The sequence below is a fragment of the Sarcophilus harrisii genome, chromosome 4 (genome assembly GCF_902635505.1).
Source record: "Sarcophilus harrisii chromosome 4, mSarHar1.11, whole genome shotgun sequence".
NCBI classification, from domain to species: domain Eukaryota; kingdom Metazoa; phylum Chordata; class Mammalia; order Dasyuromorphia; family Dasyuridae; genus Sarcophilus; species Sarcophilus harrisii.
The window spans coordinates 72,552,198-72,579,158 of NC_045429.1; the positions used below are offsets into that span (position 1 = coordinate 72,552,198).

The 26,961-nt window shown below is 36.0% G+C and overlaps 3 protein-coding genes across 3 annotated transcripts in view; 1 reads left to right on the forward strand and 2 right to left on the reverse strand.

Annotated features, from left to right (window-relative positions):
* Window positions 1-4,830: 4,830 nt before the first annotated feature.
* Window positions 4,831-15,114, reverse strand: ARPC5 (actin related protein 2/3 complex subunit 5). Its single transcript, XM_031937023.1, has 4 exons — window positions 14,810-15,114; window positions 12,153-12,225; window positions 8,993-9,169; window positions 4,831-6,247 (listed from the first exon to the last, which is right to left on the reverse strand). The coding sequence occupies exons 1-4, from the start codon at window positions 14,950-14,952 to the stop codon at window positions 6,185-6,187; spliced, it is 456 nt and encodes a 151-aa protein (XP_031792883.1). The 5' UTR covers window positions 14,953-15,114; the 3' UTR covers window positions 4,831-6,184.
* Window positions 15,115-15,317: 203 nt separating this feature from the next.
* Window positions 15,318-26,961, forward strand: part of RGL1 (ral guanine nucleotide dissociation stimulator like 1) — a 306,958-nt gene continuing 295,314 nt past the window's right edge. The window contains exon 1 of the mRNA XM_031937021.1: window positions 15,318-15,354. The gene's annotated coding sequence lies outside the window, so the exon portion shown is untranslated. The remainder of the gene's footprint in view (window positions 15,355-26,961) is intronic.
* On the reverse strand, window positions 24,261-25,441 carry APOBEC4 (apolipoprotein B mRNA editing enzyme catalytic polypeptide like 4). The gene has a single exon (XM_003767508.3). It carries the CDS (start codon window positions 25,439-25,441, stop codon window positions 24,317-24,319), a length of 1,125 nt encoding a protein of 374 aa, XP_003767556.1. The 3' UTR covers window positions 24,261-24,316.

Genomic DNA, 26,961 nt, shown 5'->3' on the forward strand with positions numbered 1-26,961 from the left:
TTTTCTTGTCTTGTTAAAATTTCTAGTACTACATCAAATAAATATGGTGACAATGAACATATTTGTTTCTTTTTATTGAAAAGGACACTAGTTTATTCCCGTTACATATAAAGGTGGCTCTTGGTAGAGTGTGTATATGTATCTGTATACTTATATGTATGTATGTATATATATATATATATATATATGTATGTACACATATATTGATATACACATATGTATATAAACATATATATTTGTATATATATATGTGCATATGTAAAATGTATCATATTAAAGAGAGGTCCTTTATTCCTGTTTTCTAGTTTTTAAAAACAGAAATGAATATTGTATTTTGTTAAAAGCTTTTTTCTGCATCTATTGATGTAATCATAAAATTTTTATTTTTCTTATTAATATGATCAGCTCTGTTAATTGTTTTCATAATGTAACTCTTGTTCCAAAGTCTATATGGGTTTGGGACTCTCTCCTTATTGGTGGAAATACTTGCATCTGGATCAGGGATCTGGAAGAGTTGTTGAGAAGGAGAGATCTCCAGTCTTCCCACTCTCTTGATTCCTTTCTAAGTTTTCTCCCAGAGTCTTTTTTTTTTTTTTTTTGCAATCTGAAATGAGAGGTCATTCATCTTCTCTCTTGAAGCTGGAAGCATTTCAAAACTGAAGAGACCAAAAGAAAGATGTGTGTGTGTGTATGTGTGTGTGTGTGTGTACATCACCAGCATTAGGTGGGAAGGCTTTTGAACAGTAATAAAAAGGTTTTGAAGGATTAGAAAAAAAGGTTTGGCAGACTGCAGTGGAGGAAGGCTGGTTCAAATCTAATCCTAACTCTAACATAAATAACTTACTTCAAGACCTTGGACAAAGACCTCTCTGGGTCAGCTTTCTTGCCTGTGGATACTTTACTTTATGATGCCCTTTCTAAGAATCCAATACTTCAAAGAATTTTGCTTCATGCTCTCTTCATCAACTCATAACACAATGCCTGTATTACTTGGCAGATGGTCTTTAAGAATTTTTGTGGCTGAAAATTGAATCACCTTGTGGCCAATCTGGTGTTTGAACCTATCAAAATTTAGTTTTACTGTCCTCTGATAACAGACACAAAATCTGGCACCCCTTAGGTGAAGCAGAGTTTGTTCTGTTGACATAACTTTCAAGAACCCAATTTCATCCCATTTATGTTCACAAGGCAAATATATGCATGGCAAAGCAACTGCAAGGATGTGGATTTCTACTTTGAATACTGTACTTAGACTCTATAGAAAAGTAATACGCCAGTGTAGTTGAGGGGCACCACCTAGAGGCGAATGATATATCTTATTTTCAATTTGCTCCTACTTGGGATTCCAGCCGAGGAACATCTGGTTGCTTTCCCGGGTTCCAGGTTCTCTTTAGTTAGCAGGAAGTACACAGAAATGTCAGTGCATAGGGCTGTATGCTCCTGGCCTTCCTAGAATCACAAAGGTGTTGGTATAATTGAGTCCTTGTTTTGTAGAAGATCCTTTCTAAAGGGTCCGACTTCAAACTTCATCACTTAACTGAAACTGCTCTTTTCCAAAGCCATCAATGATCAGTCAGTTGCTATATCTAATGATTTTTCTTAGTCCTAAGCCTTCTTAACCTACCTGTTGCTCTTGATATTGATGACCACCCACCCTTCCTGGATAATGTTTTTTTTTTTTTCCCCCTGACACTAGTCTCTCCACGGTTTGACCACTCCTTCAGTTTTTTTGCTGGCTCATTATCTGTATTTCCTCTTTCTTAAACTGTGGATGTTCTGTACTAGGCCCTTTTCTCTTCTTCCTCTATATTGTCTCTTGGTCTTCAGTTTCCATAGATTTAGTTATTATCTTTATGCAGATGACTATGTCTAGATATAGTACCTATTTCTCTTCAGTCTCATACTTCTAATTAATTGCCTACTGTATATTTCAACATGTCCAAAATTAATTCATCTTTTCCCCAAAACTTTTGTTTCTGTTGAAGACACCACCATTCTTCCATTCTCTATGATTTGTAATGTTGGCAGTCTCCCACATTATTTCCATTGCTATCGCTAACTTGACACATCTTTTACCCAACCTCTTCTTTCTACTCACTACCTTGGTTGGTAGTGATTGTCTAAATTATTGCAACAGCTTTCACCCTGTCCCTTTAGTCCCCATTCTAAATATATATACAAAATATATAACTCCAGTGGTTTCCTGTTGTGTTTGGATATAAATTTCTCGGGTTAGCTTTCCAAATTGTCCTCAACCTATCTTTATAGTTTCAATGGACTCTCCCTCCCACTATGAAATTTAGTCGAAGTTGCCTTCTCTATTTTCTTCCCATGAAACATCATCTAACTGACCATCCAACGTGCCTAAAATGCACTTTTTCCTTTAAAACTCCAACACCTTCTTTCCATGAAGCTTTTCCTAATTCCACTTGCCAATGTCTTCCCATCTAAACTATCTTTTAACACCTTTGTATTCACTCTACATTTATGTTCTTATCTTCTTCATTAGAGTGTAAATTCATTATATATTGGGATTATTTCATTCTTTGTACAGTAGAACTAGGGATAAACTGTTGATGGGTGTATTTTTTACTTGCCAACTGTTGACCAAATTTATGAGCATCAAATCCTAAACAATCTCTAGCAATCCAGCTGAAAAAAAAAACAACACATTTTCCTGAATTTTGAGCACTATTCAAATATGTTGACAGGTAAAATTTGAACTAATCTCATCTAGAAAATTGTAAATGACTCAGCACTATAATATTGCACCATAATAAGAAAAATTCAAAGAAGCATGGAAAGATTTTTCTATTCTTTTGTTGCATATCTAATTTATAAGAAATTATTCTCAATGCTCAAGCAGCTAAGAATCCAATGTATGGTAGAAAAAGGATTACAAGGAAAAGCAGTCAGAGAAAAGAGGGAGGAGGTAAAGAGAATAGATTGAGATTAAAAAAAATTAAGGATATATATCAAGGCAGGCAGGAAGTTAACTTATGTCATGGGCCCGCTAGACAGCATAATTTAGAACTGGGGTGAATTCTGAAATTCAGCAGATCTTTTGAAAACTAGATTTGTCTATCACTTTTAACAACTCCAAGGTCTTAGGTCTCATTTCTTCCACAAAGCTTTCTCCATGTACTTCAGGGTACTTCTCATTTGACAATTCTACTTATCTGTACTATAAATCTTAGCTCATATTATGTCTATGCATAAGTATCTTCCCAACAATATTTTACCCATAGCTGTTCATCATTTATAAAAGGCTCTTATTTTTTTGGAGACATAATAGAGTTGAGCTTTGCCAACTGTGAGGCAGGTGTCCTATCTTACAGATAAGGAAATTAAGGATCAGCAAGAATAAATGACAAAGATTCACAGCTGAGTCAGAGGTCAACCCAGGGATTGTCTCAAGTTCAATACTCCTTTCATTACTTTACTATATGTAATAGCAAATTCCTTGTAGAAAAGGAACAAAACTTTTGTATTTCCCCAGTAGTCACTGTCTCAGCTACACAATGTTAGTTTTTAGTCAGCACATTTCCATAATCAAAACTGATTGCAAACTGGAAACTGAGTGGATGCCCATCAGTTGGAGAATGGCTGAACAAGTTAAAACATATGAAAATTATGAATATTATTGTTCTATAAGAAACAATCAATAGGATGGTTTCTGAGAGGCCTGGACTTATATGAATTGGTGTTGAGTAAAATGAGCAGAACTAGGAGATCAGTGTACATGGCAACAAAATTATATGATGATCAATTCTGATAGATGTGGCTCTTTTCAACAATGAGATTGCTTGAGACCAATTTCAATGATCTTGTGATGAAGAGAGTCATTTATACCCAGAGAGAGAACTGTGGAGATGGAATGTGGATCACAACAGCATTTTCATTCTTTTTGTTGCTGTTTGCTTGCATTTTCTCTCTTATTTTCTTGCTTTTTTGATCAGATTTTTTTTTTTTGTGCAATAAGATAATTCTACAAATATGTATACATATTTTAGATTTAACATATTTTTAACATGTTTAACATATATTGGATTACTTGCCATCTAGGGGAGGTGATGGAAGGGAAGAAAGGAGAAATTTGGGATGCAAGGTTTTACAAGGGTCAATGCTGAAAAATTGTCCTTGCATGTTTGGAAAAAAAAAAAAAAACCTGCTTGCCAGAATTGACTGTTGTTTGTTGTCCATTTGATACTAAAGTGAGTTGTTTGCAGTCTGGAGCCGTAATCTTAAAGAGACCCATATTCACATCAGTCACCTCAAAATTCTTTAATTGGTCCTTAGCCTAGTTCTATCTTCTGGAGTAACAGAATTCCAGAATATAATACTCGCAGTATTTGAAGACACATATGTCAGCTCTCAGTTTTCTCATCGGAAACTTTCAATATTCATAGGACATGCTTTATCCCTTCACCATCTTAATTATGCTCCTATCCATGAGTTCTGGTTTGTCGATGCTTCTCTTTCTGGTTTGTTTTTAATTTCCAGATGTCAGTGCCAACAAATTAATTTTTGGATGTATTTGACCCAACACCGCTGCGTAGAAATCATAAGCATTAGGGATAGCTTCTTAAATGGAAATTGTCTTCTTGTTATAACCCTGTGGCTATTCAAATACTCTACTTGTAATTTCATTCTTAATTTGTATTTTTAGGTAATCTTACAAGAGAGGCTAGACCAGGAATAAGCTTTTTAATAGACCTAATAAATGACACTGGCATAACTTTTCCATAAAGTCTCATGGTCTCTCATAAAGCCTTTCTTCTATGATCTTCACTGGTATTAAAAAAAAAACCCAAGACATTTAGAAAAATAAAATATTCAACAATGACAATTTATTTTCAGAACTTCATCATTTTTACAAAAAAAAAAAAAAAAGAAAAAAAAAAAAAGAAAAGCAGGTATCAAAAACAGCAAAGAGTTTTCTGAAATTCTGCACCAGTTTTCACAGAAGTAACTGATATGTGAACTGGTGTCGGACATTAAGTATTAGACACAGGCTGGTTCCCCTCCTGGTCATATGCATTCAGGTGGTCCCAGGTGGTTTGCTCTAGAGTTCCTGAAGAATAGCTTTTTAAAAGCACCTGTCATTTTTGAGAGAATTGATTTGGTTTATCCAACAAAGTAAACACTTTTTGCTGTGTGACTGTTTCTCTTAAAAACAAAACACTGTAATATTACACGGAATGTGTATGTGTTTGGATCAGAACCAAATCATTTGAGATCCCAACTACCTGAAGAACACTGATCAGATAGATAATTATAGGGCACATAGCAGTTGTACATTTCATACTGTCAAAGGCAGCTACTATGCTTTTTGTAGGAAATAGCATTTTATTCAATGCTGCCCAGGACATGAATCATATCATGACTCCTATTTCTTTCCCATTAGGATCACAGTTCCTTTAAATAGGGCCATTCCATGGGGGCAAAAGCTTTATGCTCATGCTCATCAGGCAACAATATTGTGCAGATATTTCTGGATATATTATGACCCCTTGTTCTGGATCCTGAATAGTCAAAGAAACTGAGAAGATATAAATAGTAGATGCTGAGAGAAAGAACACACAACTCACAACATAGATAATCTGGATGCAAAGAAAATCAAAGCTGCAAGATGTGTGTATTTTCTTTAAAAAAAAAAATCTGTTTCAGTAATACATTCTTCTTGACCAGGAGTTGGTCTAGTTTTACAATGTTAATAGCTGTCAGTCTTTCAAACATCTCATTTAAGGTATATTGCCTGACTGACTCTGTGGTAAGACAATGCCCACAGGTCTATCTCTGTACCTTTGTATCAGTTTGAAAGATCCAGCCAACAGGGGTTACAATTGTACAAGTGTATTGGAATGCAAATCACTCTATACACAGGTCGTGTGTGTGTGTGTGTGTGTGTGTGTGTGTGTTTGTATTGTATATGTGTCACTGAAACAGTTGAAAGCATCAAATATGGCTGTTAAAACAAAACTGCACCTCTACATTACCCCAATTTTTAACTAAAGAAAAATTGATATGCATTTTTTCCTTCACAGATACGAAAAAAAGAAGCAAGAAGGCAAAGCTGAGAGACGCAGACGCTCTCCACAGGGCAGCAGCGGGATTTGGCTGTTTTGGTCTTTTTGTTACCAGCAACTCCCATAGCCGTGGCAGATGCCCACTTTTTGCTGGATTAAACTGTTTTCCTGGCAGTCAAGACACGAACGATGGACCCTACCCCTCCAGCAGCAAGCGCCTATAAACAAATCAAAAGGCAAATGTTGACAGAAAACCATTAACCAGACATCTTTAGATTATATAAAATATTGGGGATTAATTTGTATTGATAATGAAAATTGGCTGAAGATGTTGATTTTCACAAAGTTTTCATTGCATATATGTTGAAAAGAAGCATTAAAATGAAACCTTCCAATTTAAATTCCTAGACATGTGAATAAGCAGATATAAATGAGGTCAGCAGACACATTCAAGTTCTTAAAAACATATCTAAACTTCAACTCTGACATGCTTATTTAAAAATGAATGATGAGTCAATGATTCAAGCTAAAATCTATCACACCAAAATCTATTCAGATTGGGGTATATATTTTTTTAGTCAAAGATCCTTCTTAAATCGAAAAAATTGAAAAAAATCCTAACTAATAAGATATTCTAAAAGATTTAAGACCATTTTCTTACATTTTTGAAGAAACTGGGCCTAAAGTTATGTAAAGTAACTGGATTTTTCAATCATATTCAATTTGAATGATTGTGTTTTAATATAGAGGAGGATATGGTTTAGCGATTTTAAGTTTTAATAATTTTGTATACATACTTGATAAAGTAAATTATAAATAGTAGATGTCTGTGTAAAACGAAATTGACTGTGTCAACACAAAGCCAAAATTTTGATAACAATTTATAAAATATTTTTTAAAAGTCACTTGGTAGTAACTAGAAAATATTTTCAATGAGCAGAATGTCATATTACTGATTAAAAATTTTCAATGATTCTCTACCACTTACATAAAATATGGCAGTTGCAATAAAGCACAGATTTGATGTATATTTTAAAAATTTGAATATAAGCAGAAAAGAACCTAATTTAGTCCACTTGTTAAGAACACAAAATCATACCAGATTTCATATTGTATATATTCACATAAAGTACAAAGCAAACTCATGCTTATACTATAACAGCTAGTTCCTGATTAGTTTGAATCCTTTGAAATGTCTTGCAAATATTCATATTCATGCTATCTAAAGTTATAGTTATGTGAAAAAATGGTATAACTGAAGCACAGTGGACTATGTAGTGCAAATCTGAAAACTGCTAGCTATAAAATAGAGTACTTCCATATGACACACAAGCAAAAATCAGTCTTGTTATAGTCATCAAGGCTATATGTACATATATAATATTATCAGTATATACATAATAAAATTGCAGTTATACACTTATTACACTTCAATGTGTATGTTATTTACTAAGGCTTTTGTTTATAAGTCTATACTCGGGAAATATTTTGCCTCACAAGGTTTAAGATTTTTTAGTACTTGTTACAAAGTAAAAATCTGACCAAAGATAATTTGTCTGTAGTTATTATATAACTTCCCTATTAATATTGAGACATCACTATTCTTATCATCACCTAGGCTCAGAACTTAGATATCTTCTCTGACTCCTTATTACCCTCTCAAGCACTCCCAATCTATTATCAAGGTCTGTCCATTTCATCTTCATTACAACTCTCAAATATACTTTGTTCTTTCCTTGGACACTGCCACCATGCTGGTACAAGAAAGACCTCATTTTCTTGTGCCTGAACTCCTGGTCAGTCTAAGATAAGTATCTTCCCACTCAAACTCATTCTCTACTCAGCTACCAAAGTAACTTTCTGAAAGCACAGACGGCCACGTCACTCTACTCAATAAACTCCAGTGGTATGCTATTACCTCTAGGATCAAAAATGAAATCCCCTGGTGTTCAAAGTACTTACCTTTTCAGTCTTCTTATATCTTACACTTTTTAACATACTCTTTGATTCAATCACACTGACCCCCTGGCATTTCTTAAAATGCAAAACACTCTATCTCTTGCCTCCAGATATTTTCTCTGGCTATCCTCTATGCCTGGAATGTTTTCTATCTAATGGTTTCTTTCAAGTCTTCTACAGGATGCCTTTCCTGATTCTCTTAATTCTCCATTATCACTCCTATAAATCCTGTACAGCTTGCTTATACCTAGTAGCTTACTTGTCTTCCCCATCAGACTGTGAGCCCCTTCAGGGGAAGGGATTGTCTTTGCCACTTTTTTATTCCCAGCATTTAGCACAGTGCCTGACACAGAGCTGGTGCTCAATTAACGCTTACTGACTACCTGCCATGTATTACTATAAACCATATTCTACCTTATGGTAATAGTACTACTACACATTCCCAGAATAACATAAAGAAAGCTCCATTTAAATACTTCATAATGTTGTAAGGATGACCTTGGGTTCTCAAACACTGTGCCAAAAAGAACACAAGCTCTGGTAGGTCTTACCAAGACCTAAAAGCTTTGAATACAGGGCCAGTGAAGAAATGCAAATCTCTTTTCTGAGGACCAGTAAAAAGCTAAATTTGTAGAGGCTCCCCTAGATTATCTGAAGAACAAAGGAATTTTGAACCACTGCATTGCTTAAGGACAATCACCTATGTTTAATGGAGCTGCTTGCAGCAGTAAGATAGAAGGAACTACTCACAATAATATTGTAGATCCTTGAGGAGCAGAAGCTTATACTTTATTATCAATATCAGTGTCAAAAATAATAAAATGGCCTAAGGGGATAATTCAGGACAGTAAATACCAAAGTCTAGATCTTATTTTCAAACAATTATCTGTAAAAACCTGAGAAAAAATTAAGATATACCAAAAGAAGCAAACAACATCCTATTTTAGAAAGGCTACTATTTCTTTACCACTGACCTCACAAAAATGCCACATCATAAAACTGACCTTTTCATGCCACTGCAGTAGCACAGCACTGCTGTTATCCGAGGGGCTTTCAAAGCCTTTATAAATGTACTTCATTAGAAGATCCACACTATTCTTGTCCAGAGACTGCACGGCTTTTTCAATATCATTAGCTTTAAAAGAGATGAGGACTTTTAGGACAATGCTGCCTGCTCGGTCCTGCAAGAAAAGGCATAAGTAACACATATGGTGATGAGGAACAACTAAATTAGATGCACATAATATTCTCAATGTCTGCTAGGAGATGTTGAAAAGACTTAACTCTGTGGACTTGGAATTAATGAATAACTCCTCATAGCAGCTGGAAAGGGTCTCAGCCAATGAGACAGGACTGACCAAAGGGTTAGAATTGGAAAGAGATCTTACTAATAAGTAAATGAAGGTCCAGAGAGGTTAAGTCACCCAGATAATAAGAACCAGAATGGGGATCTAAACCCAGGTTCCAATGCATTGTCCTTTTCCTAGGTTTTACTAGATCACTGGAAGAGAAGGGAAAGACAAGTTCCATGTAACAGCTGCAGGCAAGAAGAGGGTTTACTCCATGGTATCTCCAAATCAAAAAGTATGGGTGTGGTAGGTACTTCTATAGCATTAACAAGCTAGCTATGGCTGGGTTCCCAAAGACTGATATGAGAAAGAGGTTAATGAAGGAATTCTAGATTGTGCTAGTTTAAGATGGCACTGGGCTGGTAGATGTAATATTGGTTCTTGATCCCATAATTATGGGACACATAAACATTATGTAGAGGACAAGTACAGAAGATATAAGAAGTATCTTCCACTTCTCCAGCATGTCTGCCTTGCTGCAGCCAAAATCAGGGCATTCTGAATTGTGTCTATCGTTTCCTTGGATTTTTTGTGGCTACAAAAAAAGGACAGTTTCAAATTGTCACTTAAGATGGTATCTAGAATGTTACTGGTTGTTGAAACATGAGATAATGACATATTTATTCTCTAGTTCCCATTTAATCTGAACCTTACACCATATTTCTTAGTTATTAAATTGTTTATCCATTATCACTCATGACCATAATTTTATCACAATAATTTTGTAACGTACATAGAAAAGTAGGTAAAATAATTACAAAGGCATAACTTATACAATCAAAAAATGTACGCCTGTTAGAAGTGAAGATGCATTCTATAACACTGATGTGATTAAGTTGGCGATACTATTGAAATTATCATTATGGGAACAACTAAAATGTAGCTTAATATATTAGACTATGAAGTTGAAGCCAAGAAGATTATTATTACTATGATCTTTCTAAATAAACCAGGAGGAAGTGTAGAGAAAAACGAAAGAAGGAAGTTAAAAAAAAAAAAAAAGGTAAGGTCTGAAGTAGTTCCTGAAAAAACTTATCAATGTGTTTACCATGCTTTAAGCCTATAATTTTAGACATTTTTTACATTAGAAATGGCTGCAACTTTTCAATATGACCTAAAAGTTTGAAATTCTCCTATCTGGATAATCATAGATAAAAGATAAAAAGAACTTCATAGGCCATTTAGTCTATGAAACTGAGGACCAAATGGGTTTGCTAAACAAATAACAATTGTCAAAAAGGAGATTTGAATCCATTTAGTGCTTTCACTCCAATTTTAATCTTGCAAAACTTGTTTTGGATGGTTAAGAAAACAATCTGGTTAAAAGACTAAAATTCCTAGATTAATTAACTCTTTTAAAGGGTAAGGTTCTTTTGTTTAGTAGAGATAAGATTACTATGGCAAAATGTATATATACCCCTTTCTCTTCATTGATTTCTTTTACAATAGCTGTTCAAAGAGCAAAGCCTCCCTTTAGTATTTCTTAAATTTGAATATTAGAAAATATCTTCACTACTTAAGTGTTACCTATAGGCAAGTAATTTAGAAACTGTGCAGCTGCAGGATTTGGAGATCTATTCAACAGTGCAATATAAGAACCTCCCACGTATAAGCTGGAAAAAAGCTACTAAGTTCCATCTCAGAGAAGTTCTCCACAGAATTTGATAACACAGGAAATCTGTTTCTGTTACAAAAGGTCAGTTTAGATAATTTCCATATTTAAGATATTATATTCTGTGATTGCCATAAAATAGAATCTTAGAATTGACCTGACCTTTTCCAGCATTTATTTAGGGGGTCTAAATAAGCAAGAGAGTGAATTCAATATGATCATATGCAATTTTATTGATAGCAAAAATACTTATGTCTTATTAGGAATTAGTGAATGAATAATATGAGCTTATTTTGACAAACCACCTAAATCCCATCCATCCTTCAAAGCCTACCTCAAATCTCACTTCCAGATTAGACTCTAGAATGAATTAAAGATAAATCAGTATCACAGCTGACATATACACAGGCATAGGACCACAGAGCTAGAGTTAAAAGAGACCTTGGAACTTATTGAATCCAAATTCCTTATCTAACCAATGAAGATACTCCAGAGAAGTAATTTACAAGATTCAAATTCAGATCCTGTGATTACAAGATCATTCCTTTGCCCACAGTACTATACTGTCTCCATATTATGTCATATCATAATTTCTGTAGTAATATTAACTGTACATCCTATGGGCAAACTGAGGTTTAGAGGCTTGCCTACGGTCACACAACTGGTAAGCATCCGAGTCAAGAAATGAACCAGTACAATTGCTTCAGCCTCCAAGACTGTCCACGTTCTGGTCAAAAGTAATTTCTCTTTTTTGAATTAAAAAAAACATTTATCCTTGCCATTGTTTGGTTGTTTCCTCATTCGTGATCCCATTTGGGGTTTTCTTGGCAAAGTTCCTGGGGGGATTTGCCATTTCCTTCCCTAGATCATTTTATGGATGAGGAAACTGAGGCAAAAACGGTGAAGTGACTTGTGCAGGTATCACACATCACCCAGGTGGTACCGTCTGAGTCCATACTGGAACTCGGGAAGATGAGTCTTCCAGACTCCTGGAGCTGTGCACACTATGGCGCCACCTAGCGCCCGTATCATACTGCTCTGTAGAGTTCGTTATCTTTGCATGGGTACTCTTAAAGAGTTTACCAGATAGCTGAAGAAATAAAAGCTGGGGCTGTTTGACTTTTCTGAATTTCCTATTTACCTAAGCCTCAGTAAATATCATCACAGGAATTGCAGAGATCATTTATGATGCTAATGATTTACCTTAACTGCTTGACTCTTGGTGTTGATTGGAGGGTTTTTCAGAGCTGCTTGTAATGCAGCTGTCATGTTCCCTGTAATAGAAGTTAAGGATAACAAGAAAACCATGCCCTCGAATGTAATAGTTATTCATGAAACACTGGCCTTTGCTACTATGATAGATGCAATATTCAATATGATAGCTTCTAGGAAGTAAATTTACAATGAAATACTTATATTATAAATACTTGCAAACATTAAAAACAAACCAGGTGTCAATGCCATTTGATCTTACTTTGTTTATTCAATGTGTTCCTTAAAATCAGCTTGATTGATTTTGATTTTCAAATAACAGCATGTAAAAAATGATCCCAAGATTAAACACAGAAAGTATTAAAGAAATCTTAATATGTTACAATAGAATTATTGTGCAACAAAATTACTTTATATCTCTAAATGATGTATTCCTAATGGAAAAACCTTAGTCGGTCATCTAGTAAAACAGGAAGTTATATTGCAAAAAAAATTTGTATTGTCTTAATACCAAAACCTTATAATAAGTCAAAGAAGACACTAAAATCCTGCTAACTTGAACTAAGGACACATCTGTAACACTCAGTAAGACCATCTTCTTTAAAACAGGTAATAAACTATAATTTCCTATTTTGTTCTTTTATTAAAAGTTTGATTTAACTGTTTCCTGTAGAAAATTGTTCCCTTCCACTTTTCCTCTATTACATCTTCAAAAGAGTAATCACCAAATTTAGACCATACCAACAAGACTCAGACTCTCCTTTTGAAAGCACCACCTACTAAGCAATCATGAGGAACTGAAAGCCAATCAGACTGTCAGAATGTAGAGTTATTCCCCTAAAAGGAAACCACATAGAGTTCATGTTTCCTCTATCTCTAGAACCATATAGATTGACTCCAACACTGTATATCTTTCCCTTGCTCTAGTAACATGAAAAAAGGCAAATCTCTAGGCTTTTTAAAGTATAATTTTATCTACTAATCTACTAATATTTTGGATGAAGTGAATATCCTAATCAAAATATAATCATATCACTTAAAAATCCCTTAGCAATATGTTAAAAACCATAGATTTATCGCACTAGGAATTCATTAAATCCAATGTTTTCATTTTTTAATTGAGAAAATGGAGTTCCAAAGGGAAACTGAGTTGCCCAAGATCACATAGCTCAGAAGAGAGCCAGGATTAGAACAGAGGGCTTTAATTCAAAGATTCTTTCTATGACCTCAGGCTATCTTCAGATGTTCAGAAGGTAATTAATTTGTTCACAGAAGACACTTTTAAAAGGATAACACCTCAGAAACTACTGGTTTAAGAAGAATAAAAGACAGATTAAAAACAAAACAAAAAAATGATTTCCCCAATATTTCCAAGGAAGATTCTAGCATATCTCTTCCATATATATATGTGTGTGTGTGTGTATATATATATATATATATATACACATATACGCACACACATTATATATATGGAAGAGATATGCTAGAATATATATATGTATGCAGATATATATATGTATACACACACACACACATATAATTCCCCCATATCCAGGGAAGGGAAGATGATTATTAAATATTTCACAATCAGAAAGAGAAACGTACCACAACTCACACAGACAGAATGTGACATTTCTATATAAAAGTACAGAAATTCGGAAGAATGATTATAAATATTTAGAGCTGTGTCATCTTAATATATCAAAAGTGCTATCAAATATATTTATTTTTTGCACATTTCTCTTCCAGCATTTTAATCTTATACATACCAAAGGCTGATTTTTAAAAAAGCCTTTTCTCATCTGGTCAGAACAATTAGAAAAATGTAAAATATAAATTCTAGCATAAAATTCTTAAAACATCAATTTGGTTTCTGCGACACCCACATCTTCCCAGATTTCACAAAATGCATTTATACCCAGTTATGAATATTCAGATATGCAAAATCTGGGAAATGATGGCCTCGTTTCAACTAAAAATGGCAATATGGAAATCGATCAAATGATTTTGCATTTCTCAACCTTTATGTTCCTTTGGAGTCCGATGGGCCGGATTTTACTTTTCCATCTTCCTCATTCAAGACTAATTCTGGTCAGGTCTAATTTCACCAGATAGGGGGCTGGAGGCTTTCCTGACAGGTTCTGTGGTTTATTAAATAGGCAACTTTAGGCTAAAGGATGTGGTTTTATTATCTAAGCAACGCTGGGCAAGAGAGATGATTCCAACAACTAGGAAAGACTCACCAGCCAGAGAGGATGAGGAGATCCTGGGGTTACAGACGGGAATAAAGGCTCGCTTCTGCTCCCTACCTCGCCCGGGAAGGTAAATTCTAAATTCCATTTAAATGCAAAGCTGACGATGCCCCTCCCCCGGGTGCCAGAGCCTCCGGGGCGGCCCCTCGGTAACTAGATCTACACCGGGTCCATCCCGCGCTGGCCGCCCCAATACGCCGCTTCGCGGGGGTTGCCGGGCCGCGGCTGCCAGCCCCCACACGGGTTAAAAGGGCGATGGCCGGGAGACGGGAGGCCGGGCCGGTGACAGGTTCGGCCCACGCGCGCGCTCAGAGGGCGGGGGAGGCAGCGCGCCCCCCCTCCCCCTCCCCCCCCCCACGGGAAGGCAAGGGCGGCCCCGCACGGGCAGAAGGATATTGTCGTAGGCACGAGTCCACCTCGCCCTCGTCAGGCCCGGCCTGGCCCTCGCCCCCATCCTCCTCGTCCACGAACTTGTTCTCGTCATACTCATCCACATCCACCTTGCGGAAGCGGGCCGACGACACCGTGTGCTTCGACATCCCCGCGCCGGACTGGCTGGCAGTTAGCCCCTGTGGTGGTCGCCGCCGCTGTCCCCTCCCCCGGCTCCCCCGCTGTCCGCGACCCCCCCAGCTCCGGCTCCGGCTCCGGCTTTTTCTGTTAGACCTCCGCCTTCACTTCCCTCTTCCGCTCTGGGGCGTCGCCCGCTGCTGCGCCTGCGTCCTGGGCGAGGTGGACTCCGGCTCCGAGCTCCACCCCTCCCCCACCGAGGCGGCGCGAGCCCGCGGAGGAAGCGCGCCTCTCGGGATACGCAGGCGCAATATTCTCTATCTTACCCCCTCCTCCCCCCCGGCTGACGCAGAAAAGGGGCGGGGCATGAGAAAGGGGTGGGCGGAAAAAAAAAAGAGGAAGGGCAGAAAGCAAAACCGCTGGAAGAGGCAGAGGTAAGAGACGATTGGTCGTCCGTGTGGATCACGTGATCCCCAGGGGGTTACCATAGAAACAGTTTGTGGACTGGTCCCTAAACTGGTCCGCTATGGGTCCTTGGGGTCCCGGGAGGGGGAGGCGGGTTGGTGGGGACTGGCGCTGGCTGGAGCGGCCGCCGCTGCCGCGCTGCAGCCTGGGTCCCGACGGAGCTGTGGAGGATCTGGGGTCGTGCCCGTGGGAAGGGAGGGATGGACGACTCCTGGAGGTTGGTCACTGCAAGGGCCGGGGGCGAGCTGGGACCGGTACGCACTGGCGTACGCCCGGGGAAGCCTTGGTCCGCCAGCCCCGACGGGACGCATGCATCCTGCAGAAATCCTGGGGCAGATCTAGGAGGATGAACTTGGCCATCAAATTCAGACTTGAGAATGGGGGGTGGAAGATGCAGAAGATGCCCAGATGAGAGAAGAGGGGTCATATTCATCTCCCTGCGATGAACCTGTTACACAGAGCGGGTGGGAGATCTGACAGTCAGTTAGCAAGCAATCCCTGATCTCAAAGAGGGCTAATAGGGGAGACAAAATGCAAACAAACAACCATGCACAAAAGTTAAATGCAGGAAAATACTGAGACTTAAAGACGCTACATTGTAGAAGACCGAGAAAGGTTTCTTGCGGATGGTCAGACTTTAGATGATACTGGAGGAAAGCAAGAGAAGCTAGGAGTCAGAGATGGGGAAGGGTGTGCCAGGCAGGGAGACAGCTTGTGAAAAAGCTCAGGGTCTGGAGAAGGAATGCCTAGTGGGAGAAAAAGCAAAGAGGCTAATGTCTCTGTAAGAAGACTGGAAAGGTAGGTGGGGAGTGGGCAGGGTATGAAAGGTTTTGAACACCAAGCAGGATTTTAGGTTTGATCGTTGAAGTAATAAGAAGACACTGAAATTTGTTGAGTGGAGCGGCAATTATGTGGTGAGACCTGAAACTTAGAAAAATCTAGTCAACTGAGTGGAAGATGAGCAAGAATAGGGATAGATTTGATACAGGAAGACCAAGAAGAAGGTTCTTGCAGTAGTCTAGACATGAAGTGATGAAGATCTAAAATAAGGTAGAAGCAGTGTGGGAGGAGAGAAAATGACAAAAATGAGATATATTACAAAGGGATGAGGGGTGATCAGTCTAGATGCAGTCTTATGATTCTAAGGATCAAGAGTACTGATGGAGAGGAGGGACTCATTCTTTGCTGATTATGAGTCATAATTAAAATTTATACAACTCAATGAGAGCCTGCATGGAGCTTTTAAGTTTGTGTTATGAACCGTTCTTGGTCTGTGTCCTACTTAATGATTATATTTAAGTAGATTTTCTCATCCCTTTATATATCTAAATTTCTTTTCTAATGGTAGAAACCCTGTTATATTCATAATATATAAAAGGGAGTAACCAGAGTATTCTAAAGTCAAGATTTTTTTGAATTTGATTAATAAAATGCTTAGCTCAAGTGGCTTTTGTTTATTATTCTTAGTTTTTTCTGACCCCCCCCCCTTTTAGGGTTCAGCCTAACTTTTATTTCCTTCATAAAGTCTCCCACTGTTACTTCAATCTAGTTTTTCCAAGTTTCTCTAGCACTTAATATAATTTATTTTGACTCTTAATCATACACAGCCTTGCTCTGTATAAATCTTAAATCCCTAACTGGATTTAAACTTTCCAGAGTTCAGAGACTATGTCATATATTTCATTTTTATCCATCTTAGAACCGTTGCTATATGAATGTGCTATGTGTGTAATAGATGTTCAATAAATACTTGTTGAATGGCAGGGAGAATTTCTTTCATTAAAGGTTCCTAACGGTTATTGTTGGGAAGCATGTGGGGCATGATCTCAATCCAGTACTTTAAAAATATTTTTAGAGAAGAACTGAGGAACACACTTTCACTTACTTTGGGGAAAAGACTTTTATTCTTGTCATTGTTAAGGTCTAAAGTCCTACTTTGTTGCCTCTTCATGATGTGGAGGATACTCTGTGTTCCTCTAATAATGCCAATGAAATTCAAGTTTTTTTGTAGGACCAATAAAACTGAAAAATTATATATGAGCTTGATTATGGTTTATATGTTTGTCATCTGAGGTATAACCTAGATAAGTCTAGAGAGGCTCATCATTCTGTTGGCCATAGAATGATGAATATTTTGGCCATAGAGAATTTTAAATGATTATTTGCTAAATCCAAGACATAAAAATTTTGTAGTCTGTATTGGTAGAGGCAATATTCATATACCAGTGAAATCACAGCTTTCATTAATGACCATTAATGACAATTATAGAACTCCAGCATTCTTATTTCAAAGATATAATCATTGTTTATCAGCAAATACTCTACTATAAAAACTCCCATAATTTTGGTCTTAGAATAGGTAGAAGTTTAGAAGATAAAATCACTACTTATCAGGAAATTCTCTGATAGAAACTCTTTGGTTTTTGATAGCATGAAGTTTGAGATAAAAAATGCTATTATTTTAAAATCTGAACTTATTTTATTGATGTGGAAAATTTCTGGTGTGAAAATTCCTTTAACCCATACAGATCAACACTTCTTCTGTAATTTATAATCTTAGTGAAATTGTCTGGGGAGCCAACATATTGGTGCTATTGTCATGGAATTTGTATGTGTCAGAAACAGGACTTGAATGAATTTTTTACTGATTCCAAAGTTAGTCTTTTTTTTTTTTTTTTGGTAGCTTTTTATTTTCAAAATATATGCAAATATAATTTTCAACATTCAATTCAGCCTAGCAAAACCTTGTGTTTCAAATTTTTCTCTTTCCTTTCCCTCCCACCCCCTCCTCTAGAGAGCAAGGAATTCAATATATGTTAAACATCTATAATTTTTCTGTACATATTTCCACATTTATCATGCTGCACAAGGAAAATCAGATAAAAAAACAAGCAAATAACAAAAAGGGTGAAAAAACTATGTTGTAGTCCACATTCAGTCCTGACAGTTCTCTTTTGGGATGCAAATGGCTCTCTTCATAAGTCCAAGACTAGTCTTCTATCCATCTAGTCTGTTATGGTGTTTCTACTTCTCTTACCTGCCTATAACTGTTTGCATTAGAATATCACATGTAAAAGTACCTTATATTATGATAGTGTGGTATTCCACATGAAATATCTTGATTAACTTATTCAAAATTTCAATCTCATTTTAACTTGCTAAGTTTAATAAAACTAAATAGAAACTTTTCATTTAGCCACTAATAATGACTCTTATGTTTTTTAGATAAAAATTTCTTGGAGAAAAGAACTTTGAAAATTGAAAGCATTGTAGGACAAAAAGAGATAAGGGTTAAATGCTAATATGTTTAATTCTTTACCTTTAATTGTTTTCAAGAAAAATAGTATCAATTACAATAAAAATTATTTTTTGTTCTAAAATGAATATTATTTTTTACTTAATAAATGAAAAAACTTTTCTGTCAATATAAACATTTATGGATTTATGGAAATCATGGTGGGAAATGACATTAACCAAATATTATACATGATTTACTTGTATTCCACTTTTCAATTTCATAGTTTTCTCCCTTATATGTCAGTGTATAATATTACATTTTACATACTTAAAATATCTAAATTTATCAAATTTTAAATCTAACAAATTTTTGCTACATATCAGTATATTAATATGTATGGTCAAATATCTCATACTATATACATACATATATGTATATATAGTAATAAAAGTGTGAGATTAAGGACTGATACTTAGCTAAATCAAATATATAAAATACCATGGAGATATAATTACATTTTCAGTAATCTGGATACAGAATTGGGTAGGAGGAAGAGAAAGAGTTGTGGTTTATTTGGAAAATTGAGCATTACTTTTTCTTCCTTGCAATTCTTCTGTACATATTTCTACAATTAGCATGCTGCACAAGAAAAATCAATCAAAAAGGAAAAAAATGAGAAAGAAAACAAAAAGCAAGCAAACAACCAAAAAAGTGTACTATGTTGTGATCCACATTCAATCCCCATAGTCCTCTCTCTGGATGCATATATCTCTTTTCATCACAAGACCATTGGAACTGGCCTGAATCACCTCACTGTTGAAAAGAGTCACGTCCATCAGAATTGATCATCATATAATCTTGTACAATGTTCTCTTGGCTCTACTCACTTCACTTAGCATCAGTTCATGCAAGTCTCTCCAGGTCTCTTTGAAATCATCCTGCTGATCATTTCTTATAGAACAATAATATACCATTACAGTCATATACCATAACTTATTCAGACATTCCCCAACTGATGGGCAATCCATTCAGTTTCCAGTTCTTTGCCACTATAAAAAGGGCTGCAACAAACATTTTTGCACATATGGGTCCCTTTCCCTCCTTTATGATCTCTCTGGGCTAAAGACCCAGTAGAGACACTGCTGTATCAAAGGGTATGCACAGTTTGATATTCCTTTGGACATAATTGAACATTGATTTTAATGACTTTAAATTTTACATGAAACAAAGAAGTTCCTTTTTAACACCAATATTTTTCCAGGGATATTATAAGGTTTTGACTCTTGGAATACCACAATCTCTACAAAAAATTAAAATAGGCCTTCAAAAGATAATAGATAAATGCATGGTAGCTGTAGATAGGTTCTGACATATTGCCAATAGAGAATTGCATATGGTATGAACAATATTAAAAAATGTATAACTGAAAAAGATGGACCAGTCATGTAGGGAAAATGAAGAGTAAATGATGGACAAGATATGTGCTCCATTGATACTACTGGTACAAGGTCAAGAATTCATCTACAGTTAGACTTCCAGCCTGTTGTGTGGGCTCCCCTGGGATGACATGGATAAGAGTAGGACAAGTTGAGAAATTGTGAATGGATTGTGTATGTTTTGAACTGTTAGGGGAAATACACCTGTGAGATCACAAATTCATTCAAGTGTTAAAGAATCCTTTACTAGAGTCCTACTGTAGTGTCTCATTGTGTTATCAAGATGATATTAACTCCATTTTCTTTTATATTTTATTTTTCTTCAAATACACATAAAACAATTTTAAACCATTTTTTAAGAAAAAATTTTGAATTCCAAATTCTTTCTCATGCTTTTTTTCTTCTACCCCCTCATTAAGAAGGCAAGCAATTTGCATGTGCAGAAGATGACATTAGATTCTTGAAGCTTGTATTAGTGTCTTAGTATAATATCTCTTAAGTCGTACTGAGATAGTACTCAGAAAGTATGAGCTTTCAAGTATGGCCGAGTGATTTCATGTCTGTTGTCTGATGATCAGCTTAGGTAAGTATAGAGAAGTTTATCATCAAGCTGGCCTCTAGATGATAGACTTTTGTCTCGTGAAAATCTTTGAAGACCATATCTTAAGTTGGAGAGGAGTTGTGATTTACACTGGTGCAGGGAAATTTCAGATTTTGGAAATGTAGGAAGGATACAGGATATATTAAATGCCCCTCATTTTTAACCTTAATGAGGCATTACCATGCAGGATTTAAGAGCCTTTTTGGAAGATATTTTGTATTGACTGGCAGTAATTTGTCAAATCAAGTTAACAAGCATGTAATAAGTATTTATTATGTGCCAGACACTGTATTAAAACTGTCATTTGGTTAATCTTAGAATCAGAATTAGAGAATTAGTCATTTTTAAATATTTTCCATTCTTCCTTTTCCCTGTTAAGATTAAAAAGCCTTATGTTCTAAATCCTGTAACATTTCTCTTCTCTTTGATTTGACAACTCATCATTTTGAACATATATTCTTTCACAAAGGTCAGCAAAATTTAGAAATATTTTTATAATTAATTTAATCTTTATATGTATGAGTAAATATTACAACAATATTAAATTTACATAGTGCTATAATAGAAATAGTAAACTATCCAACTAGTTAGTTCTCCATAGATCTAAATCCTCTCTAAGTTTTTTGTTTAAAAAAAAGTACAAAATCACTCTCTCTATATGTCTGTGATTGGGAAGGATCATGCTAAATGAAACATAGTTTCATTTTTCAAATTGAATTGAACTAACCAAATGAGTTTTAAGAATATGTTACATGTAACATATTCACAGTACAAATTTACCTTTGGAAAAACCTAACTACAGACAAGGTTGAGATTAGATATTGACCGTGCCTTAAATGAAGTTACCATCTAGTAAAGATAATATCAAATTACAAAGTATTTATGGGGTCTGAGGGAAAAGCCTATTGCCAAATTTCAGTGGTAGACAATCAAGAAAATTATTTGGGATATAGCATAGGGATAAGACTTAAAAGAACATATACAAATTTAGCAGACAAAACAGAGGTAGGGAGAAAGATATTCTAGGAATAGGGAAATTTACAAATAAAGGAGAACAGAATGGATATTTGGTTATAGTGGCTAGAAGGCTAGGGAGCAAACAATTTAATTTGTCAGGGGCACGTGGATGGGAGTGCATAAAAGAGAATCATAGAAGGTTGAAAAGGGAGAGGGCAGCATCTTCTTGTGAAGAGTCTTGAGTGCCAAGCAGAATTCTAATTTTATCCCATTGGTAATAGGGTCTATAATAAAAGTGTTTGTAGTCCAGAATTTTACTAAAATTTGAAAGATCACAGCATTGCTCTCTTCCTCTTTTCTCACCTTTTTTATCTGCTTATCCTAATAATGTTTTAACTTTCACTACCCCCCCCCAAATTTTTTTTGTCTTCATTTTTTTTTTATACTACAGGACTCAAATTGGTAATATACATGAAATTCACTCAAAGGCCAAGAATCTGAACAAGACAGGGGAATGAAATATAATTAATCTAAAAAAATTAATAATTTTACTAAATAGGCTTTCATAGCATGTTTTGTTGATCAGAAGTTCTTACTAGGTTTTTTTTTTTTAAACTTCATCATAAGCCAGAATTTCTTGAGATTATTTACTGTGAATAAATAATTCCTTAATCTCTTTTTTTCATTTTGATTGTGCTTCTGGATGATCTACTTGGGCAGTCCATTCTGACTATAGAACCCAATAGATTATATAGTCTTTGCACCAAATTTTAATGCAGTTAAGAAAATTGAAAGACACTGACTTGCCCAGGAGTATTTACCCTGTGTGAAGTTTATTTTCATATTCTGGAATCTCCAATTTAATATACATCAGAGAAAGAAAGACTTGGTAGAAGAGAAGTGGGATCTAGAACATACCAATTGACATATATCTCTTTATATCTCAATCATGTTCATTATGGGACCAATGAGATGGACCAGAACCAAACTAGAACCAAGGATTATTCCAATTCTAAAGTTGACTCTAGTGTCCAAGAAGCTTTCCAGGATTGTGAACAGGGCAGTGCTGTAGGAATCACAGGGCAAACTAAATTGCTCAATGATTTTTAAGTTATTTCAATACTTGGTTGACTCAGCACCATAATATCCATGTTTACCTTCTGTCTTCTCACATGCATGCATTCTGTATCACCATTGCCATGCTACTGAAGAGTCAAAGTATCCAGTTTTGGTACTTCTTTTTGAATTCCTGAGCTAATCCTTGACATTTATTGAAACACATTATGTGCTGAGAACTATGGGAAGATATTTTATAAAAATTGGATATTAGCCCTCTACTTCTGGTTGGCAATATACATACTTGAAAAGACTTACTATAATTCAGACTAGGACTTTTAAAATATTTTCCATGTGTGACCCTTTTTTGGCTGAGAAGTTTTTAATGTGACCTTGGGTATTTAAATATATAAAATAGGCATACAAATCAAATATTTACTGACAACAAATCATAATTTTACAACTCCATATTCAGTTATAAGACCCTATATGATATCATGACCCACAATTTAAGAACCTTTGATTTAGACAACAGGATATAAGTGAGTTATAAATCACTATGTCATAAAAAGAATAAGTAAGCATAGCTGTGAACAGGTTAATCAGGAAGAGGAATGTTAAGCCATATTTTGGAAGAATTAAGGGACATTGATTGGTGGAGAAGGATACTGCAAGAGCCAGGGAAGATGGTAAATCCAAATCAGAAGTTAGGTATGGTAAGATAATGACTGACTAGAATAGTTATATGGCAGGAGTAATCAATAATGATGTAGGAAAAATAAGGTACCACCAAATAGAGGTATGGTATTGTGTTTCTAAGGGAATTTTTAAAAAAGCATAACACTGCCCATATCCTCCAGAAAGTTATAAACAAATTGAGAAGATGAGACATATATGCATGAAATAGGTTATTGGAAAGGAAATTCGAAAGCCAGCTAGAAAGATATAGATTTTATATTTTAGGGAATAGATATTATATTCAAGGTTAACTGCCCTATTCACCCAAATATCTAGCTGATAACTAAATTTTATCTGAGAAAGAACCTTGGTAGGCAAGAATCATCATAACTGGGTGAGTAAGCTTAAAAATCTATTTTCATAAATGCGTTAAATCAGTGAGTAGAATGGCTTCTCCCTGCACATAATTATTTTTAATCACTTTAGAAAAAGTGGGCTGCTTAAACTATCTTGCTGACAATCAATGATTAATGGAAAATCACTGGTTTGCTGCTGCGAACAGCATTTAATGTCTTTTAATTCAGGCAGGTTTCCAACTTCACAAAAATATATTGAAACTAATTTAAGGACTCAATTTGTTCCATGTAGTTTTGTTTTTTGTTTGTTTGTTTTTAAAGACTCAATGATGTGGGCCAATTGGAAAAACAATACTTTCCCATGTGAAACTATTGGAGAATGACTTATAGTTCCACTTTGATGCTACCACTTGAAGAAGAATCAAGTTGTTTATTGGAAAAATTTTCCAAGTGTTATTAAAAGTGGTGTGGCTGCAAACTGTTGACGTTATGAAAAATGTAATGGAATTGCTTTTTAATGTGATTGCTTTTAGGTAGTCCAGATCCAGCTGATACAGGGATGAAAGCTGTCAAAAACACATCTCAACAATCTCATAAGCCATCTTAACATTATCTTTTTAAAAATGTGGGTTTATTTTTTTCTTTTTCTTTTTTCTTATCGCTTACTTCTTTGCCACTTGAAAATTGTTCTATGATTTCTACAGTCTCTACTAATCTTCCAGCAGGGGGTCTTATAGGTTCTTTGGTTTTCTGTAATAGCATCTGAGGCATGTTTAAGTGCCTTACAATGTTCTTTGGTTTGGGCTGGTTTTGACCTGCACTGGGTGGTTGCTGCTCTCTGAAAGGCACTAACATAAAAATGACAGGCATCCTCTGTTCTGGGGCCACCATAGTGGAAGGTAGTTGGTTGTTAATCACTTGAGAGGACTCTTGAAGAGACACATTGTTTAAAGAGTATCTCTGTAAGTCCAGCTGAGCATTTGTGTTTGGGTTCATTGTCGTCTGGGGAAGTACATCAGTGAAGTATGGTTTCACTCCCGTGATTGCATTGATTTCATAAGCATTATGCCTGTCAGCTAGTGTTCTTGCAGGCCAAAGTGGCTGGTGCAGAATTGCCTCTGAGATATCACTCACAAAATGATAGAGAAGATAATGCCAAATTCCACCACTCATTGGATTCACCGTGACCTGAGGCCATAAACTGGCCAAGCTTCGTAAAGCTTCACGGTTCCACGCTGAAACAGGGAAGTTGGTCTCTGTGTGATACAGTTGAGAGAAATAAATATTGAGGCTGATGGCTGGATACCTCATCAGAAAGTTGTACATTTTGCTAATGCAGCAGTGGTTGGCTTCATTACAAGGACAGTAGTTAGAATAAAGAAAGACATGCTCAATGTTGTCATTGTTACGTATGACTGCCTCGAGATAACTGTCCATCTCAAATAACATAGATTCTGGGTGTGTATCATACTCACTGCAACCTGAAGCATGACCTTTTTGCACCAGACTGCCGGAAGAAGTTTTCAGTTCATAAAACGTGAGGTGCTGGGTTTGGGGACTTGGCCCATAAGGGAATCCAAAGATCTGATAAAATTCGCTATGGGTAATTCTTGCTTCTTCACCTGTGCAGATGTGATAAGGACACTTAGAACAATCTAGAGTCAAACCCAGCCAATGATAAGGTTTTACTACAGTTCCTTGATTTGTTAGGTATTCCTGGTAGAAAGGTTCCATTTCTAGGTTTGTGTTTGACTAATAATCACAAGGAGGACAGATTGTATATACAAGGAGAACATGAAAATCTATAGCTACTAAATTCTGCCCTCCTCAGAGGATGTAATGTTGTAGCAGATGAACCTCTGGTCCTGAAAGAGAATAATCATGGCCATGTATTTGGAAAAGTCTACATTTGCTTTTGCAAATCCAGATTCCTGGAAGGGGGAAAAGAAGAAAGATTTCACTTCAGAGATATAGATGACATTACAAATGACCCTTCCAGCCTCCTTTGTCTATGAAAGTCCCAAGAATAAGTATGTTTGAATTTCAGTTTGTAATAATCCAGTTCTATTTAAAGCCTATAGTTTTAAAAATTCTCTTCAGAGTTGTGTATATTTGTATCCCTAGTGGAGAACATAATAATAACTGGCAAGTGGCAAATGCTTAATAAAGCTCCTGGAGGGCAGGAACTGTTTTTTTTTTTTTTATCTATGCCAGCACCTGGCATAGTATCTGGAATATAGCAGGCACTTAATAAATGCTTATTGATTGATTGACTACCTACATGAAACTGGTAGCTTATCTCTTTGTTGCTTGAAAATCATCCTGTGATCTCCACAGTCTCCACCAGTCTTCCAGCAAGGGATTTCTGGGGTCTTTGGTTTCCTGTAATAACAGCTGAAGTATGTTTTAGGACCCCCCCCCCCCACCCTCGCCTTATCTTTTGTTTTGGTCTGATTTTGATTTACCATTAAGTGGTCAAGCATTCTACTGGGATGGGTGCTTAGATAAGGGGCTAGATTAGCCTTTAATTGTTTTAAATAAATGTTCTTTTATCCATCTAAATAAGCTGCAGTAAGTTCAGTAAAATTGTTGCTACCTTGAAATAACTGGAGAACTGAGATAGCTCTCTACAATCTATACACAATCCTGTAGTAACTGAAAACAAACAACACCTATAATTACCATCATGTCATCCCTAAATTTGGACCACATTCCAGGTAAGAGGCCACTTCATATTTTATCTTTATTAATTTTCTCCAAAAACTTAGGGGGAAGCTGCTGGGAATATTAGTACTGTAAACATGTTTCTCCTAATCAGCTGAATACTGTCTTATGTTTTACATCTCATGGTGGTTGGAGTTATAAATACCTTTTTCTGTTGAATTAGTCATTGCTGTAGTTATGTTTGCAAAGTAACTAATGCTAGGATACAGGAAGTTCCAGAGCCGTTTCAACTTATTTTAATTTCAAAACACTTATGTAATGTACAAATATATGTTTACAGGGTGATCCAAAAGTCTTAGCAATTTTAAGTTCTACACACACACACACACACACACACACACACACACCCTCACTATGTCTGAATATTTGGCAAAATATATGACTGTTTGCAGGGTGCCTATGGGATGAACCCAAAGATTCAGTTGTGCAAAGAAATATCTATTTAACACTGACAGCTCATATTCTGAGCTCAGTTCTATTTTATTCTCTTTAGATTACTGTGCAAAATTCTGGATCAGATATAAAAATGA